The sequence below is a fragment of the Microsporum canis genome, genomic scaffold (genome assembly GCF_000151145.1).
Source record: "Microsporum canis CBS 113480 supercont1.5 genomic scaffold, whole genome shotgun sequence".
NCBI classification, from domain to species: Eukaryota; Fungi; Ascomycota; class Eurotiomycetes; order Onygenales; family Arthrodermataceae; genus Microsporum; species Microsporum canis.
Window position 1 is genome coordinate 146767 of NW_003299165.1, and position 19204 is coordinate 165970.

The 19204-nt window shown below is 46.8% G+C and overlaps 7 protein-coding genes across 7 annotated transcripts; 3 read left to right on the plus strand and 4 right to left on the minus strand.

Moving 5' to 3' along the window:
- Window positions 1–262: 262 nt before the first annotated feature.
- On the plus strand, window positions 263–4198 carry MCYG_05119 (ankyrin repeat protein; the record flags this gene model as incomplete). Its single annotated transcript, XM_002845204.1, has 4 exons — window positions 263–336; window positions 490–677; window positions 821–4096; window positions 4164–4198. The coding sequence occupies 4 exons, from the start codon at window positions 263–265 to the stop codon at window positions 4196–4198; spliced, it is 3573 nt and encodes a 1190-aa protein (XP_002845250.1).
- A 1026-nt stretch (window positions 4199–5224) lies between these two features.
- Window positions 5225–6544, minus strand: MCYG_05120 (pseudouridine synthase; the record flags this gene model as incomplete). The annotated part of the gene is made up of 2 exons (XM_002845205.1): window positions 5225–6435; window positions 6508–6544. The coding sequence occupies 2 exons, from the start codon at window positions 6542–6544 to the stop codon at window positions 5225–5227; spliced, it is 1248 nt and encodes a 415-aa protein (XP_002845251.1).
- Window positions 6545–6796: 252 nt separating this feature from the next.
- Window positions 6797–8967, plus strand: MCYG_05121 (conserved hypothetical protein; the record flags this gene model as incomplete). Its single annotated transcript, XM_002845206.1, has 4 exons — window positions 6797–7145; window positions 7259–7548; window positions 7802–8789; window positions 8843–8967. The coding sequence occupies 4 exons, from the start codon at window positions 6797–6799 to the stop codon at window positions 8965–8967; spliced, it is 1752 nt and encodes a 583-aa protein (XP_002845252.1).
- A 456-nt stretch (window positions 8968–9423) lies between these two features.
- Window positions 9424–10770, minus strand: MCYG_05122 (Ebp2p; the record flags this gene model as incomplete). The annotated part of the gene is made up of 3 exons (XM_002845207.1): window positions 9424–9722; window positions 9802–10531; window positions 10609–10770. 3 exons carry the CDS (start codon window positions 10768–10770, stop codon window positions 9424–9426), a joined length of 1191 nt encoding a protein of 396 aa, XP_002845253.1.
- A 1247-nt stretch (window positions 10771–12017) lies between these two features.
- MCYG_05123 (disulfide-isomerase tigA) lies at window positions 12018–13189 on the minus strand (the record flags this gene model as incomplete). Its single annotated transcript, XM_002845208.1, has 2 exons — window positions 12018–12595; window positions 12667–13189. The coding sequence occupies 2 exons, from the start codon at window positions 13187–13189 to the stop codon at window positions 12018–12020; spliced, it is 1101 nt and encodes a 366-aa protein (XP_002845254.1).
- Window positions 13190–13609: 420 nt separating this feature from the next.
- On the minus strand, window positions 13610–16316 carry MCYG_05124 (XPG I-region protein; the record flags this gene model as incomplete). The annotated part of the gene is made up of 9 exons (XM_002845209.1): window positions 13610–13702; window positions 13774–13966; window positions 14019–14250; window positions 14305–14551; window positions 14606–14692; window positions 14752–15594; window positions 15680–15777; window positions 15844–16212; window positions 16298–16316. 9 exons carry the CDS (start codon window positions 16314–16316, stop codon window positions 13610–13612), a joined length of 2181 nt encoding a protein of 726 aa, XP_002845255.1.
- Window positions 16317–16743: 427 nt separating this feature from the next.
- Window positions 16744–18203, plus strand: MCYG_05125 (conserved hypothetical protein; the record flags this gene model as incomplete). The annotated part of the gene is made up of 5 exons (XM_002845210.1): window positions 16744–16908; window positions 16999–17062; window positions 17227–17450; window positions 17501–18063; window positions 18176–18203. The coding sequence occupies 5 exons, from the start codon at window positions 16744–16746 to the stop codon at window positions 18201–18203; spliced, it is 1044 nt and encodes a 347-aa protein (XP_002845256.1).
- Between the last annotated feature and the right edge of the window lie 1001 nt (window positions 18204–19204).

Sequence of the window (19204 nt, forward strand, 5' to 3'; positions counted from 1 at the left end):
TTTCTTCTTCCCTTTCATCTTCATCTTCATCTGCGTCGTCGTCTTCGTCTCTCCGTTTTCTTTTCTTCTTCTTCTTTTCGGCCTTTTTGCTGTCTGCTTCCTTTTGGCCGTCGTCGCGAGTTTACATACCTGGTGATATCGAGATTTCGCCCCCCCTGAGATAAACCCAAGAACTACCTGCTCGTCGTGTCACTGCTGGCCTGACCCGTGGCTTTTCTCTCGTCCTTCTGTTGCGAGCTCCGATTCCAATGCAGAACCCGTCATGTCGCTTAATGGGTTAGATGATCCCTCTATCATCGAGTCATACCAGAGTGCGCTCACAGAGGCCGGTGGATGGTGAGTTTCCCTTGCCCTGGTCCCTTCAATTGAGTTGGGCGCCGTAACCGTGGTTCATCACGGAGAGACGGCCGCGGTTCATCTTTTATTCAACATTTATTGTATATACATATATATATATTCCGTGCGACGGTTTCTAACTGGCACCCATAGGTTTCTACTCAAATATGTTTCGCGAGATGTCGTTGCTCTTCTTCACAAGGGGACCGGCGGCGTCGTGGAGATACGCTCGACCATAACCGCATACCAGGAGAAATCGCCGCTCTATGGCTTTCTACAGTATCGCCGGCGAAAGATCATACTCAGATATGTGCCTGAAGGAATCTCTAGGCTGATCCAAGGTATTTTAATCTTCGTGGCTTTCTGCATGAATACAACTTATATATACCTTCATTTTATCGCCTGCAACCCCCCCTGACCTATATGTTACTGACTTTTCTCACCCGTCTAGCCCGAATAACTGTCCAATTTCAATCGATCCTAGACCGGTTCTCTCCTCACGATACTGTGTTCTCACTTAGCACCCCCTCTGAACTCAGCGAAAATGCCCTCTCTTCCACTTGTATGCTTCACGCCGCATCCGGCTCTATGACTTCATCCAACAGCTCACTGCGGCAACAACGCCTGGGAGAAATCACGGAAGACGCGGAGGAGAATGGATCGGATGAAGAAAAGCCCACCAAACCTGCTCCATCCTCTTCCAGCCGTAGCAGGACGGAAAGTGTCTTCAGTGGAGCCTCAGAGGCAACCGCTGTGCCAAACCAGAAGATGTTGCGAGATGGAGGTTCGAAATCCCGGCCAGGAAGCGCCCTCCTATTCTCAGAGGCAGTCTCAACTAAACCATTACCTCCAGTTCCCGATCTGAATACTCCAAGAGGCGCCAATGGCATCCATCAACAGCATCTACTCGACCAACTATCCCAGCCTCTCCCGGAGTCACGAATGTCCTCTCAGTCCGTCAGGCCATCATTCCGCGATCTAGATCAGATAAGCATGCATAGGCCAAAAGTACGACTCGGCCCTCGACCATCGCTGGATGCCAACGGCCGACCCAAGACGGCAGGCTCCATGACTCGCTCTCATGAACCTCGGCCGGTTGCATCGCTGCCTGTGGGAATGCGGTCAAGGAAGCAGTCTGTGTCACGCCCAAAGTCGCAGCCGGACTATGATCAAAATGATCCCCAAGCTCATGGAACAACACCTCCTGTTCCTCCTTTACTAGTCCCACCGCCAGTGATAATTGGATCCTTTTCGAGACATGCCCCTTCGTCTCCCAGATCGCTTCGAAGCTGTGCCACGACCATTGGGATGACTCCAGAGAAACAGCGTCTGATGCGAGCTCTAGAACTACGGAGGCAGCAGATGGCAAAACATCCAAGGAAAGCTGCATCGAAGGCTCCAGAACAAATACCAGAGCCAAAGGGGCAAAAGGATAATGGAGAAGTCCCTAGCAAAATAGTCACTAAAGAAGGATCGGCGTTTGTGGGCCCAACTATTGACAAGGATGCTGCTAATACACCACAAGTCAGTCAGACAGCTGTCTCTGAGAGCAGAAAAATTACAACGTCGCCAGAAATGCAGGAGTCTGTACAAACACCTTCTTCGGAGGCATCAACGCCTGACTCGGCTGTTGGATTATCACCGTCACACACTTCAATTGCATTAAATCAGAAGAAAACCTACTGTCAGCCTGCTGCTGAAAAGGAGGCGGACCCCAAGCTCACACCTCCTCAGACACCTCCTGAGGGATTGGAGCTCCTTAAACCGGTAGTCTACTCTGCACCGAAGATGGTCGTTGACAACCCGGCTTCACAACCAGAACAGATGGTCGAGCCTGAGGAGCAAACCACGAGCTCTTCCATAGTTTCTAACCTCCCTCAAGACTCCCCCGACTCCTCCCTTTCCTCCTCTGTCGCCTCTCAGTCGATCGAAAAATCTTCCGTAGCAATAAGCTCTCCTTCAACTCTACGAAACGTGTCAGACACCGAATCAGACGTCCTTTCGAAACACACCAGATATGCCAACTCCTCTCAGTCGAGCATTGCTGATGTGATCCCCGACATTACCAATGAGAGTTCGCCCAAACCTGTACAAGATGCAGCTACTTCCAACGGGAATGCGGAACAATGCCCTCCTCAAGTTACCGTAGTCGCCGATTCAGACTCTGAGCTTAGTCTAGATATACCTACTCCCCGAGACGCAAAGGATGGGACTTCTGATATAAAAGAAGGGGTGTCTGGTGTACCGTCACCTGTCATCCAGGTTGAAAATAACGATGTCTCGAATGAGGAACATGGGGCAATTAAAGAACCCAAATCGGATATGGATGCTTCTGATGCTGGAGTGGCCGGTACCAAGGAAAAACGAATTGCAATGCTGGATCCCATTCAAATACCATCAAGCGTCAGCAATACCGAAGAAGACATGCTTCTTTCCGATGATTCTTTCATGGAGGAGCTTGGGAGTGCAACCTTACAAGAGGCTCGGCCCATCACGATTCCCCGTACGCCTACGAGTAATGGCGGGAAGGGTCTCTCTCCTGTTGAACGCTGGAACGGTTCTCGCATGGTTTCCAATTCCTCTATTAGATCTGACATCGAAGCACTTCCAGCCGGCGTTGCTTCATCCAGAGCCTTCTTTGAGTCCGAAAAGTCCGCTCCCGTACTCGTGGCAAAGAAGGTAAACGTCTCTTCTGGCATTTCAAAGCGTATCAAGGCTTTGGAAATGTTCTCAAGCCGTGAAGCCAGTTCGGCCCCAGACAAAGCTCCAAACAGACCCGAGCATCCAAAATCTGTATCACCCTCCGCGTTTGAGAAATTCCGGAAACGAACTTCAATATCCCAATCTCCAGGAACCATCTCACCCTCACCCAGCAACTTAGCTCTACCTCAAGCTGCTGATAATGCTACTAAAAGTAATGACTCCAAAGTAGTAAACCGACCCAAATCAAAATCAGTCTCTGTCACAGCTAGGATTGTTCGCGGTGCATCTGCCGGTGCGTCTGAGAACCCATCAGACTCAGAGCCGAACTCTCTGGGCCTTCAACGCAGTGAGATTATAGTTGAACAGAACGGAGAAACCGCTTCCCAGCCTTCCAACCTGAGTATCAGGAGCCCTGAAAAACGCCATTCGATATGTTCGAGCACAGGCTCAAAACGAAACTCATACAGTGGCCATAGATCTTCTCCGTCCGATACCATAAACAACAGGGTCCCCATCCCCTCTCGACCACTGTTTGACTCCACACATTCCCACTCTTCAAGCGACGTAGCTCATTATAACGCTGATAGCCTAGATGAAACGAAGGAAGATAAGAAAGGATCGCGCAAGCTGCGAATCATTCGCCGCATGTCGTCCATCACTACAAACTCTCGACGAAAATCCACTGCCAAAGATCATAAGATATCGGCTACCGCCCCACCACCACCAAAGATAGACGAATCTTTAGATGGCAGCGCACAGGCGTCAATTCACGGCGTCGATGTTGGTGAAGTCAACGTTCAATTCCCTGACACCCTGTTGTGGAAGCGTAGATTTATGCGCGTCGACGAAGGAGGATACTTGACTCTTACTCCTGGAACGATTGATGGAAATCCCCGAAATACCGTGAAACGCTACCACCTTTCTGAATTCCGAAGACCATATGTGCCCGACCATGATAGACAGGAGCTACCCAATAGCATCCTTCTAGATTTCTGTGATGGAAATACGCTTCAATGTGCCTGTGAATCAAAGCAGGGACAAAATATCACTCTTCAAAGTAAGAGACCACCCCGACGCCAAAACTCAGCCCATTGCCATTGTTGTACTAATATCTGATTTTATAGCTCTTATCGAGGCTCACCGTGCTTATACCCAATAATCGCCCTCAAAATGCCTTTCGCTTTTCTTCACACCCTGCAAAATTGCGCTTTGCATCCTCCTTTCGTTGCACTTTATTTTCCTTGCCTTTATTTCCCTTCCTCCATTAATCTAAATACACCCGCAGGTGATTAATTCAGATATTTTGCGACCCTTCTATTTCATGAGTTCTATGATATTATGATATCCTGTTTGGTGGTTCCACAACGCTCCCTCTCGCTCTCCCCTATCGACTGTCGTTACTACTTTTCTTATCCTCTCGGCCTCCTTGTCACTCTGGATATACCTTTGGTTCAACTTCAACTTGTCAACCGTTGGGAATGTCGTTGACTCTGAAGCTGTGTTGGAAGAATCACAGGTAATCTACACCAGGATCAAGACTCGCGCCATATTCCCCTCATTTACCTTGTATTTCTACTTCTAATTTCTCTATCAAACCTCCTTCAATCTATTCGTTCCTTCACATTATCCCATCTGCCCACTATTCTCAATATATCCTAATTGATTCTCCTTCAAGTTGTCTGCTCTTCCCTTTCCACTGGACAAGAAAAAAAAATAATCAGGGTCGTCATTTTATCGAATCCTCTCTCTCTGCGTTCTTCCTTAGTCTTTGCCCTGGCCATTTACCCACTCCTTTTCTTCGCTCATTCTTTCTTCATTGCTATACCAGTCTCAGAAATTTCCCTATTTGGCGTCCTCATTTGATTTCCGTCACCGGAATCAGGTCCGTTATACCATCTATTTTCTGTATTCAATTTTCTCCCTTTGTTCAGTCTGTGATTTTTGAGGGTGTTTTGTTCTGGGTAGGCGACACTTAGCTCTTTTGATTCTTTTCTTATCCCTTTCAATTTACCCAGTCGTATCCTGCAAATATAGACAGTCATGCATTGCCATTGAAGCTTCTACTTGCTATTTAAATTGCTGTGTTAGACTCGAAGCATCCGCGGTGCCTGTCAAGCATGTATATTTACATCTGCCATGCAATAGTGAATTAAAGTAATATATGCATAGATAGGATAGTGTAATTTTATGCCTCATTGGCATCTGCTGCAACAGGCGTATCATAAACCGAAGGCTCAGTCTGCTGGGTCCCTTTATCCTTCCATTCGTCTAAGAACCGCTGGAGCTTAGGGGCCCATACACTCTCGCCGGCTTCCATATCCGAATATTGGAGAGTCTTATCGGGAGATAGTTCGAAGTCCCCTTGTCTCGTCCGTACCAGCTCGCTCATTATGGCATTGCTTCCAAGAGCAAGTCCTAGATCATGGGATAGTGACCTAACATAGAACCCCGAAGATACGGTCATCGTCAGCTTTACGGCAGGAGGTTTTTCGGATGGCTCCGGTTCTGCTGCAGGTGTGGTTGTAGACGATATTTCTTTGTTTTCACTTGTAGTATTTTGGTCACTCTGATCTTCCGAGTCCAACTTCCGTCTCTTTGCCGGAAGGATAGATTCACCTTCCTGTATGCCTTTCTGTAGCTTTTTATCAGCTGTATCTGATGGTGGTGGGGATTTCCTTTTGTGGCTTGTCCCTTCTTTCTGGTCTGAGTTCTCACCAACGGCAAAATCATTCGTTGCTGGGCTAGAAGAAGAGCCCTTTGCAAGCATCTTCTTCGCAACATCTTTCTCCGGCCCGCCTGCTTCTTCGGTGGGCCACACGTATTTATGTGAGCCCCCTTCATACCATTCAACAATTTCGAGATTTGAAACCTCGACAGGTCTTTCTAGGATTTCGGCCGGAGGCTCTTTACCCTCTCTCGCATATTCATAGAGTTTCTTTCCATTCACTTTCAATGCGGAGAATATAGAAGGCCGCTGCATTATCTTGCCGCGAAATTGCTTCAACGCCTCCTCCACCTTCTCCCTTGTAACATGCTCGTAGGGTGCGCGGCTCACGACCTTCCCAACACGATCATAACTATCTGTTGCAACACCAAAGAGCACGACGGCCTCGTACGTTTTTGTGCAGGCCAGAAAGTTGTTGAGCTGCTTTGTGCCTTTGCCTACGGCTGTAATCAAGACTCCAGTAGCAATTGGATCCAGTGTTCCGCCATGGCCAAGCTTGACGTCTATCCACTTCGACTTTTTGCCTCGACGACGGTTATTCCAAGAGGGCTCCTCTCTCAACCTTTGACGCTCTGCTTCTAGCCAGGGTTTAAAGAACTCTGATCGATTGAATTGCTTCTGGAGATCACGAAGAACTTGTGCGGAGGTAATATCGGCTGGTTTGTGAACAGCTATGCAAATATAGTATCAGCAACTAGCCCGTAGCACTGCAAGAATTATAGATCCAGGGCCATTAAACTAACCAAAAACGCCGTCCATAGTCCTGGCAGCGTCAGACATTGCGGAGTGAAGCTTCAAAGGCAGGCGACGAAAGCTCATCGAGGAAAGAATCTTGCAAGAGAGATTATCTAGCACTAAAGTAGAACCTAGAATAGCCCAGTATCAGTCAAATAATAGCTGAAATATAGAATAATTGATGCTATCATGACAACTTGAAAGTAGAAAAATGCAACATTTTGAAGCTTCAACAATTGTAAGAAATTAGGCTGTGTAACTTACATACCAGTATCTAGAGGCTCTTTGATATGGATAATGTCAAAATACAGTAATTACATTACCTGTTCATGTTTATCGAAGTTTTGTCGCAACTTTTTATTTTTGACATCACAACCTCCGAAAACAAGCACCGCGAGCTTTGGTGTTGATACAGTTCGCCATCATGGTGGTTTCGGAGATATGACAGCACGCATAGAAAAGGTTCTAGCGTCCAGGGATCCTGCCTTGACAGATGAGAATGACTGGGAGGAGTTCACTTTAAACGAAGTCAAGGTCTACATTCCTGGCAAGACGCGCTATGCGAACATCCTCTCTGCTTCAGAGGATAACCCTTTAACGGTTACCGGCCAGCTGGAAGAAGTCGACGAAGGCCAGGAGTCTCTTGGTATGTCAAAAAATGCGAGTTTAATGTGTCCCCGTCTACTCCATAATCTACAATTCACCTACCCCCCGCTCTGGAGTTCCTATGCTGACAGTTCGCCCTGGTACGTCGCGTAGTTCTGGACGGTGACTACCTTCGAAAGCGTGTAATCATTCAAAATGTGACACACTATGCATACGGACAAGATGGTGATGGCGGCGTTGGAATTTGGGCAGCTAGTGATGCGGGGTGGTTCTCGATTTCTCCCGCGAAGGGTTACAAGCCTATGTTCAACGAAGTTGTTGAGGCTGTTGATCTTTTATATTTCCTAGTAGACCAAAACCAGCCTAAGAAACGAAAGGGGAAGAAATGGAAGCCAACATGGGAGTTTCTGTTGGATGAGGTTCGTAACCTGCAATCTCACCTGGTTTGCCGTGTGGATGGACTGATGGCTGAATCGTGATAGTATACACGGCATACTCACGGTGCATGTGAGGACGCTGAAGAGTCGTTGGAGGTCTTCCACAAACACCATGAATTTCTGATACGACAGATGATCCAAGGCAAAGAGGACATTGACTGGCCAAGCACCTTGGTTTATGCTCATCTACGTGAAGAGTTTCCGGTATCTATTTCTCTTCCATAATGCTAGTCTTCTCTAGTAGCTAACAAAGCTCTAGGACCAATTCGGCAATGTTAAACCGGAGAAAGACGGAGAATCAGACATGGCTCTAGATGTCTCCTCTAGTAGAGATAACACCGAATCAGAGAAGTCACAGGCGAGCGCTATATTCGAGATTATCCTTGAGATGAAAGATGCTGGACTCTTGGCTCAAAGGAAACTGCATCTGAAGAGCGTGGCTGAGGAACTGCTCAAGAAATACGAGATGAGCTCATTAGAGGATGCAATCAACGTCGTAAATTCAAGAGCGGGATGCGTGATAAAACTTATGGATGAGGCACAAAATATATCCTCCGATTGGCATCGAAGAGCAATATATCGGCAGCTGAAAGAAGCTGCAGAAGTTGAGAATACTCCGGCAGATTGCTCAACGCCTCTTCAACTCCGGCGGAACCTGAACGAGTCTGAATCCAACTCGGAGTCAGAAGAAGAAGAAGAAAAAGAAGAAAGAGAAAAAGAAGAAGAAGAAGAGGTCTCTGTTAAGAAGAATCGAAAGCGAAGAAACCGCAAATCTATCCTTCGCCCAAAAATGAGCTCAGCATCCGAAAAGGCAGGCAAACGGAATCGGGATTATGCCTCTGTTGACTCTGACGAAGACATGGAAGATATCCTTGTTGCAGAAGATACGCCAACAAAAGGAGGACCGCAGTTGTTACATGAACCACTCAATGTGGAAGTAACCGAGAACCGTTACATATCTAATTCTGAGCTGGAGCTCAACCAAGATACCGAAAACGATACCGTATCCACCAACGGCCACGTCCCCTCAGATACATGGGTTTGCCCCGTGCCAGGCTGTGGTAAGCAAATACCAAAAGCCACCTTGAAGAGATCGAAAGAAGCAATCGATGACCATAACCTTGTCCACGCGGATGATACCCAGTCAAAGCTTGATTTGGTGTTTGCGGAACAGCGTCTCAATGTAAACGTTTCGGTAAACCATCTTCTGAGCCGTATCCGTGATTTGGGCGGCCCCGCGCTTCAAGGTATAATGGAAAATTCCAACGATCTTACCCCTACTAATATGGACCTATGAAAGACTATCATGTTGCAAAGCTCACACCAATTTCTTGCGGAGAGCTCAACTGCTTTACATGTCTACCATACCAGCGAAGCGTCTATGTGCTTGGCCTTTTTACAGCCAAGTCAGGGACCAAAGCTTAGGTGGACGCCTTCAAGTGGCATCTCCACGTATAGCATGAAATGTGCCTCACTCTCCTGAGCCAGAGCCTACACAAAATCCGGAGATGTGTCTTATGATGCACAAGGGCAATGGGCCCGGCCATATGTAGAAGGCATCCTCGCCGCCTCCTGGGTTGTCGCTGTGGAAGTTGGAGCAAGAACATCGAAGATAAACCATTGTGTTTATTCTTTGCACAGACGATGCTTATGTTGTTAAGTGTATATCATACCGATTACATTAAAACATATATACAGTCCATAAGCCTTCTAATTAATTTCACACTTTGATCATGTCCAGAATTGGTAGAAACTGAATCCGTTTTAATGAACATACAATGTTGAATGCATTCAGCTCAGATTTACAGGCTATCGCCATTTCAACCCTACGCATACAACCGGTTGTAAAGTTACAGTTTATGGAATTGATTTTTATGTTTCCTATCGCCTCGCCTGGCGTCTACCTTTGCCTAACCTCTTCGCTGCCCCCGTTTTCTTTCCCTTCATTTTACTGGTAGAGAACGAGCTCAAATCGCCACTGGATATAGCGTCGCCACTTTTTGCGAAGCGCTTCTTACCGCCGAAACCAAATTTGGCGTCTTTCTTCTGTCTCTTTGAGCGAGATCCCTCGCCATCCTTGCCTCGGGGTCCGCGGCGGGAGTCAGACCTACTGGATTCTTCAAGCGCAACATCAAAGAGTTCGCTTTCTTCGGCTTCACCATTGCCTGCTCCTCTGCGTTCTATTGTTGAAGCATGTCATATTAGCCGTTATGTCCAATAAAGAAACAAGGTGATGAACGACAAAGTAGAATAGCATACTTCTCTTCAAATCATTGATCTTTTCCAGCGTCTCCCTCTTTTCTTTCTGTCGTTCTTGTATCTTGGCGATTTGCACTTGTTTTCCAAACTTCTTCAAATCCCTCTGCTTCTTTGCGTCTGCGCTGGCCTTCTTGCTAGCAGCTTCTTCGTACATCTTCTTCTTAATCTTATCCATGTGTTCATCATCCTTCACCATCTCCGCAAAGTAGTCTGTGGGCCTTGAGAATGGTATTCCTTCTTTCTTCAATAGCGTTCTTCCAGTCTTTGCGGCAGCGGCACAGACCTTATAAAATGCTAGCTCTCGGTTGAGATCGTCGTTTGGATCGGGGATGTCCATTGTTTCTGTGGAGGTGAGAGATTGATGTTCTGAGAATGGCGTCTGGTCGTTTATGAAGGATATCCGCTTCAGGGAGGATAAAATCGCAGCGGAGTTGTTAATAGTTAGTCGTTGATGAGGAATAACATCTGCGGCTTCATCGCCAGATAGGTCTGAAAGTGGGATATCCTCCTCCTCCTCCCCCTCCTGGTCCTCTTCATCATCTACTTCCTCATCCTCATCTCGGCCTTCGTTAGCCTCGTTTTCTGCGCTATCTGTGACTGCGTCTTCCTCTTCCTCGCTCTCATTGTCCTCTTGCTTCTTCTTATCGTCAACCATTTTCATGCCCTTTTGGCCCTTAGCCTTTTCACCATTTGATTTCTCTTTTCCATTTATGTGAGTGACATCCCCATTCTGCGCGCAGGCATAACGTGTTAGCAGTTATATTTGTTCCCATATATTTTCGTGTACCAAATTCTTGCTTATCTCACCGACTGCTCAGCATTTTCTTCTCCTTCCTCCTCTGCGTTTTTCAATTGTTTGTCATTCTTCCTCTTGCTTGCTTCCTTTTGCAATTTTTTCTGGCGCTCTAGTTCGAAATTGCGCCCTTTGTGTGCGTCCAAGGCCGAAAGAAGCTTACTTTTCTTCGTCATACTTGATACTCAATTGTTACTGACCGTATCCCAGATGAGAGACGGCCCTCTCAAAAAAAAAAAAAAGAGTGTGTTTCTGTGCTGAAGGGAATTTGCTATCACCAAATCTTCTGCTTAGAAAAATTTGGATGGCGAGCTAAAGCATAAACGGTTAGGTTTTATTAGTAATTTGAACTTTATCTTATCTTATCTGATTACCACTTTCTATGTTTTTTTTTTTTGAACGTCAAGAAACTGGAGATGAAAAACCAACGCGCGGGCTGGAGATATCATCCTGTTATATACTCCTTTCGTTTCTATCATTCCAGCAGTTTTATATCTAGCAGGAGCGGCTGAAAACAGGGGTATACTTTTCGAATCTTACCGAATCGGAAACATGAGTGCTTCTAACCGCAATTCTACCTACGTCGCATCCCCCAATACCGATCCACAGTCTTCGCAGAAAGGAGTAAGTTGCTGGGCGTATCGAGTTCTTCTGTGCTTTATGATATTGAATGTACCTGTCGACTAACGTATTATCTATTGAAAGGCATCAGACGAGAACAGTGCGCAACAACTTGTGACCGCCGTTGACGAGTTGTTGGATCAGCTGCAGAACCGCTTCGAAAATGTGTCTACGGAAATATTAGGCAAATGTGAGGATTTGTGCCTCTATTACACTTATACTTTACCTATACCTCATTTCTATACGAGTACATCATTATTTGATACTCTTGAACAGAGATCTAATGTCATCATGTCGTAGTGGATGATATGTCGCGGCGGATTGATGAGCTGGAAAATTCGATCGCTTCCTCCCGTGACTCTTCTCAGTCTACTTAAAAGTTACCACTTTTATGAAGTAATGAAGTAATAAATCTCTGGATGACGGCGGAACTTCCGAATGGCTACCAATACCGAATAGTCAACGGCACATGGCCTTTATTGGAAAAGGTCATGAAGCACGAGAAGCTTCGTCTAAAGAGAGGATATAAGTCTACCTTCCAGTTTATACCTCGAAGAGATGGTGGATTTCTAAACGTGCTGATTTAGCTATATACCCTATTTGAATATCCATTTTGATAAAGATCAAAGTAACTGTGCATGTTCAAGTCATCGCTTCCAAGTGTAGAAAACAGCGTCTAATCACGGGAACAGTTTTTCTCATAATCATATGCAGCATAAAACGATCAGAGCTCCGCCTACTTTTTCAGAAGATAATTTGCCCTCCAACAATATGGCAGATAAACATGATGATTTAAAAGCGACTACAACTCTTCCTTAGCCTTCTCATCACTTAAGAAGCGACGAAGGATGTTGCTTCGTGAAATCAAGTCATCAATCTTCTCAGGGGCAAGGTTGCCCTTGTTCAAGATACGTTGCAGTCGAGCAAGCTCCGATTTAGCATACTCGGCGTTCTCCAGCAACTTCTTTCCAGCCTTGACGTAGTAATCGGCGTATTTGGCCGAAAGAGACCTAGCAGCTTCCATAATCTCAGTGACCATGGTCTCGAGATTAGTTCCCGAAATGTATTTCGCCACAATAGCATCGAGGGTTTCGATAGTGCCCGCCTTATCGTTCAAACCACCACCAACTTCACGGTGGGTTCCGCACTTCTCGTTCAGGAAGTCGATAAAGGCCTTCTCGGTTCGGCCACCGGAGTATGGGACAGCTTCCTTGGAACCACGAGGGAAGAACTTGATCGTTGGATAAGAAGCAACGCCGTTGGCTTTCGCAGTAGCTTTGGAATTTTCAGCTTCGGCATCAACCTTGGCAATAACAACGTTGGGCTCCAGGATGAAGTCGGTTGCCAGAGTCTCCCAGATTGGAGCAAGGGTTTTGCAGTCTAGTCCGGTTTATCAGTTAGCATCAGATGTTTTCCAAATGACTTCTGTGGAAGCGGGGTAAGACACATACGTCCACACCAGGGGGCAGTGAAAGCAACGAAAACATCCTTATCACCACCAATAGTCTTATCAAAGGTAGAATCAGTCAACATCTGAACATCGCTAGGCTGGGTCTTCTTTGCCTTGGGCTTGATGCCCGTTTTGTCGGCAACGAACTTGGTCAAGCTCTCTATATCCCTTCCACCGCTATAATCTTCTGGCTTATCACTCTTTCCATCAAACCACTTGAGTGTGGGGAAGCCCTGGACGCCGAATCTTTTGCCTAGAGGTCGGTGGGCATCGGCATCGACTTTGCTGATATGTACCTTCTCGCTGCTAGATGCAAATGCATGGCCTAGTTCTTCGTAGACGGGAGCGAGGTTCTTGCAGTGTCCACACCATGGCGCAAAGAATTCAACAAGACCTGGTTTGCCGGAGTTCAGGACAACGCTGTCGAAGTTATCAGGTGTGAGGTCCAAGACGGCAGATTTGGATGCAAGTACACCGTTAAAGATGGAGAGAGAGGCAAGTAGAAGGTGGCTTAAGCGTGCCATTGTGTCAGTAATTTGTCGACTGTCCAGGGAACCGTTAAAGTATTGCTGAAGAGAGTGATGCAGATGAAGGAAAGACGCTGGCTTGCAGCAACTCGTCTCTCTCTCTCACTCTTCAATATTAATTATCTAGATGAGAGCTTTGAAGCTTGCGAGCAAACAAGTTTTAGGCCACCTAAGCTTATGCTGACTAATCAGTTATTACGTCAGTGGGTTTATTTGTCTTCAGTATAAAAGAATGCTACGGATGTCAGCAATTGTAGGGTTGTTGTTACATATTGATATTGATATGTACTCGATAAGATATGTTTCCTAGCTGTTAAATATGGGATCGTGTTCAAGCTTCTGGTCACAAAGGTGACAAGGATTTAGGCGAGCGAGAGGCTTGGGATTAACAACTTTTTTGCATGGGCATGCTGGAATCTACCTTCGCGAGCTTAGCCATTTGTTCGCCTCATCCCATATTTTAGAGTCAACCCCAGGCTCCTTCTCGGTCATCTGAACGGCTTTATACACCTGTGAGGGTTAAGATCGTTGTTTAGCATTTATTTCACTACCAATGGATAGGATGGGATTTAAGAGCTTACCGCATCCCAGAGATGGAATGACATGTCCAAGTTCTCAGAGAAGCTATGGCTGTGCTGGAACCATTCTTTGCCTTTGGCCTTGACTTCGTCTCTAACGGCTTTGGGGGTGGGTTCCGGCTCCTGCGGTAAGTCATCTAGATAGGTTCGAACAGCAATAGCTAGTCCGCAATCATTGTCATCGATAAACGGTAAACTAGATATTCGTTAGAAAATACGAGACGCTGTCTAGATCATACTTGGCGTACCTTAGGCTTAATTCGGTCCAGTCATCACGATCGCGATTAGCGTCGCCGCTAAGCAAAAGAGATGCTAGGATAACTTCCATCAAGTCTCGCAGAGTTGAGCGTACTGTGCTGATGAGAGCACGGAATGATAGGAGTTGTCTGCTAAGAGGGCCAGAGTACCCGATGGGCTTATGTTGAATCTTTCCGAAGCACGCAACTCTCGAAACAAGGAGATTATTCCTTTGCTCCTCCTCTACTGGGTGTGTTAGAGCCTGATGCGTAGGCTTGTAATTGGTTGTCAACTCACCAGTTCCTCTCATCGGACCACCTGATATGTTAGGGAACCAGTCCTTCGAGCTCAGGATGCCTAGGCGTATGAGTTCTACAGCGAGGAACGTTGGTTCCTCTAGGTTATCGGAGGGTTTGAGGGAGGCGAGCGCAGATTCAAGAGCTTTTCCCCAGGTGGTAAGCTGGTGTTTAGTGTCCACATAGCCTCGTAGCTGAAGGAATCTCCATGTAACATTGGAGAGTATTTCTTGTTTGGATGTGAGGGGCTACGCGGGTTAGTCTGTGTTGGCCACGGTAAATGACTAGACTTAAATACTTACTGCAGCGTCTTTAGGAGAGGATGACTTTGAAACGAAGCCTTGATCTTTTAACGCAGAGAGACAAGAAGTCAGGAGTGGGGAATTTTCCTACTAGCCGTTAGCGCTTATGAATGTACGGTTATCAGGCGCTAGATAAATATATATACCTGAAGTTTCTGTACGCTCTCTGGCAACTGCTTCCCCCCCAGGCGCCAGCTGGATATTGTGTCTTTGACTGAAGGTAAATCCTTAAGATGGATTGATTTATCCGTTTTATCGTCGTACCAGGCCCTGACGTTGATAACCTTTGTCTGATAAAAGCGGTGGAGTGAGTTAGACAAGAGACACAGTGCTTGTGTCCTGATTGGAGGGAGGTTTTCAGTGAGAAGGCGACGATAGACGGGAGTATCCTCAGTGCCGAGAGGGAGGGTGAGCAAAAGTTCACCAGATGTGAGCCAGTTGGGAATACGTGAGCCCAGTATGCCTTTCGATATGTAGAAGTAAAGCTCCTCGGGGAGGCGCTGGCCAATAAGCTCGTGGAGGTCGGAGGATGCATTTTCAGGGTCAAGTGGGCCAACTTTCCCATCTGCGTCCATGATGACATGATGTTTGACGGTCATGAAAGCGCGCTTAAAACGGTCCGTATAGTCAAGTTCATGGACTCTCTGGTGCTCTTCAAATTGAGAACAAAGGGTGAGTGCATTTCTTCCGGCAGAGTTGAACATCCCAATGGCATCTCTGATATTGACTCGCTTCCCGGTGTATGCCGGTGTTTCAAAGGGTGGGAATGTAGGAAGGAAAGGGGATCCGAGAAGAAGACATAGATCGGTGAACTGTTCGTTTGATAGACGACCAAGCTCCTCTTGGCAGAAGGATTTTGTCACCCAACTAAAGTGGCGAAGCTCTGTATCCATCTTGGTAATTATTTTTTCAACGTCGAAAAGAAAAAGCTCTGTAGGGCCAAACACAGCATCAATGAATCTATGAGGCTCTTTTTCAAGGTAGGCCAACTGGGGACATATCAGCGTAAGAAATACACAGCTTCAACTTGTTTTCCTGTTTTTTTTTTCTTTTTTTTTCCCTTTTAACACGCACCTGAGCAGAGGCCGCATAAGGTGCGACGATAAAGTTAATTCCTTCACCTTGGAGAATCCGCTGTAAGAACCTGTACAGGCTTTCAGGATGGGTGCTCCCTATTCAAATTGCGTATCAATATCTGCGTCGTTGTGTAAAGTGTGCGGGGTGTGGGGTATAAATACCAGCACCGCTGAAGGCGTCGACAACTTGATCAGCCTGTTGCTGGTCATAATATTCCCAAGCTTGGTTCAATGCCTTGGTATTCTCTGCCTGCGCTGAGAAGTCTGGGTATGGCTTGCCTGCGTCCAGGCCGTCAAAGACAAAAACGGGTGTGACGTCCGCTGCTTTCAAAGCCTGCAGTTCACGTGTAATGTTGGCCTGGAGGGCAAAGGGGAAGCCTCCAAGGGCAATTAGAAGGGGTTCTTTCGTCACATAATGATTTAGATGGAGGTCGAGGTAGTGTGTGGCATGAATGCCTATCGCAGAGTTCTTGAGAGTCGCTATATCGAATGTTTGAGCGCGGGAGTTGACCCATTCATCGAGTGGGCGAGCTGCGGATTGTCAGGTTAGCCCGACCGATCTTCTTTTGTCTACTATACGAGGTATAAACTGAGAGAAGCCATGTTGAGCACTTACTCGACATCACTGTAGGCATCGTTGTATCCGGAAAGAAGAACTATATATGCTTGGACAGCTCTAGGAGCTTTGCGAACAACGCGATAAGCGTTTTCCGGGGTTTCGTACCGCAATGGGGCTTTTCCCTTGCGGATGATGGTAAAGATGAGGAGAAAAAGACAGATGTGAGCGGAAGAAGATGTTTATAACAGCAAGCAGGAGAAAAACGGCAGTTTTTGCTCAATTTCAACTTTCAACTTCTTCGAAGCTTCAAACTTGCAGTTTCCAGCGAACGTCAGGATTACTAAGCCAGAGTTGGAATGAGGTCACGAGACACCTGATTAGATAAGCAGATATATAGATGCGACTTCATCAGGAGGATGATTTTGTCCAACTTATATATACCTTCTGATATCCTTGCTATTTGATATCCTTGCTATTATCTTCCGTTGGGTAGTTAATATATCATGGCTTCTGAGACACGCATTCAGCTTCCTGTCATTGACATATCCAACACAACAGCCGCGGTGGGCAAGGAAGTGATCGACGCAGCGATACAGTATGGTTTCCTCTACATTGATACGGCGAGCAGCTGCTTCTCGAAAGAAGAGATAGATTCTACGTTTAAAATGGTATTCATACCCTAGGAGCAATCGATCTATATCCCAGCATCAACATGTAGAAGCAGGGGCCAACGTATAGTTACTGACTCCTTAACCTAGGCCGAAGAATTCTTTGCCTCTCCAATCGAGCAGAAGAAGAAAGTAGAAATCAAAGAAGATGTATGTCATTCTTCTTGTCCGGGTCTTGGGCCTTGGGACAGGCTGATATGCTAGAAAGAACATGGGCTGGACGGCAATGCATAAGGAGACCCTAGACCCAGAACATCAAGAGGTACGAACAAACTCATAACACATTATAGACTCCGAACTGATTTAAAACGAAACCAGCGAGGAGATTTCAAAGAGTATACCCCCAACCGTTCAATGGTATTTTCCATTTTGTTAATTCCCATCCAACCAGGGCAATCAACTTTGGCGAATTCAAGAACAGCAAAGCCTCCCAACCCCTTCCTGAATCCCTCGTCCCTCATGAAGCGGACATCAACCACTTTACGACCCTATGTCAAAAGACATGCGGTCGTCTACTCACCCTCCTCGCGCTAGGGCTAGAGGTATGTCTACCCACCCACCCCACCACGTAGCAGCATACTAACGTCAGTAGATACCACCAGACTGGTTCTCAAGCCGACACGACGCTTCCAAGGGTCCGTCAGGCAGCACGCTTCGATACCTGTACTATCCTTCCCGCAAGTCTCCCGCCACAGCAACCTTCAAGCATGGCATTGACGTTCGTGCCGGCGCGCACAGCGACTACGGCAGCATCACCCTGCTCTTCCAACGGGATGGCCAGCCGGGGCTGGAAATACTCACGCCTTCTAACGAGTGGGCTGGCGTGCCTGTTCGGCCCGTTGGGGCGGGGAGCGTGGGCTCGCCGCCTGTACTGGTTAATATAGGTGATTTGCTGAGCCATTGGACATGTGGGCTGTTGAAGTCTACTGTTCATCGGGTGGTGTTTCCTGTCGGTGCGGCGCGGGAGAGGGATAGGTATAGTGTTGTGTATTTCTGCCATCCTGTTCATGAGACGGAGCTTGTTCCCGTGCCGAGCAAGTTGGTCGATGAGCGGCGGAAGGGCGCGTGCGGTGGGGTTAAAGTGCAGACTGCGCAGGAGCATTTGGCGAGTCGGCTGGCTGCTACGTATGGTGGGCTGGCGGATTATCGGCGGGAGTAGGTAGGCAGCACGTTATTTCTTGCGCGGTTCTGTAGACATATGTACGAGCTGATCAATTGTTTATAATGCTACTACTACTTACAACAGAAGACAAGGAGAGAGATGTAGGAAAGGAGAAATGAAAATATCCTATTGAGCAACCTCCCCCCCCCTTTCCCACCCAGCCTAACCAATACCTATTACGTCACATGCGTGAAAATGCATCAAATGCAGCCAGGGATATGATATGATAGTACGGAACGGACAAAAGGACATGATAATGCGAGGTGAAGCCAAAAACAGGGCGATGATGATGACACATTAAGGAAAGTAAGGACAGATAGCTCGGCAAGTTCGAGATGTGTAGGTACTATAAACAAATAGAACAATTAAGACGGAAAAATTACTGCGTAGGAAAGGGGACGATGAACTGATGAGCAGACTAGGGGAAGGGAATAAGGACAGGCAGGGGATAAATCGATGAGAAAACGCTATCATGGATGGTATATGCTTTAACTATGCTTCGATGCTGGCTTGATCGTTGCCGGCAAAGAGGTATCGGGGGGGTTTAACGCAATATAATAATGATACGCGATAGTAATGCAGTGCAGGAAAGGGAGTACCGGGGTATGTATGGTATAACGGCCACTTGTTATTTGCCAATGGGCCAAGGAGAGACGCTTAAGATGGCTTAGATGGTATGAAGATGTGTGCCGTGCCATGCAGAATCAAGCATGAAGGGTGAAAATATACAGGGCGGAGAAAGGAGGGTATTTTTTTAAGCCGAAGAATGGCAGGCTTGCTAATATCCAAAATGAAACTATGAAGGAACAAGAGGGGAATCGTGCGAAAAATGCCAGAGAAGAAAACGAAAAAAAAGACGGAAACGATGCAAATTAGGCTGGTGAATCGAGATGGTGTAGACAACCTCGTGAGATTCACTTGATAGTGGTATGGGCATCGGCATCTCGTAACAAATGAAACTCGTCGGTATAAGAAATATATATTCAAGGCTGTGGAGGCTAGTGTTCGGGGGAAGAATGGCACCAGTGGCGGTGGTAAACCCAAGCGCTCTTCTGACACTCCTTGCTGCAGTACTTTGTCTTCGGCACCGTGAACATTTGGCGACTGGCGCTGGCGCTGGAACTCCTCCCATTT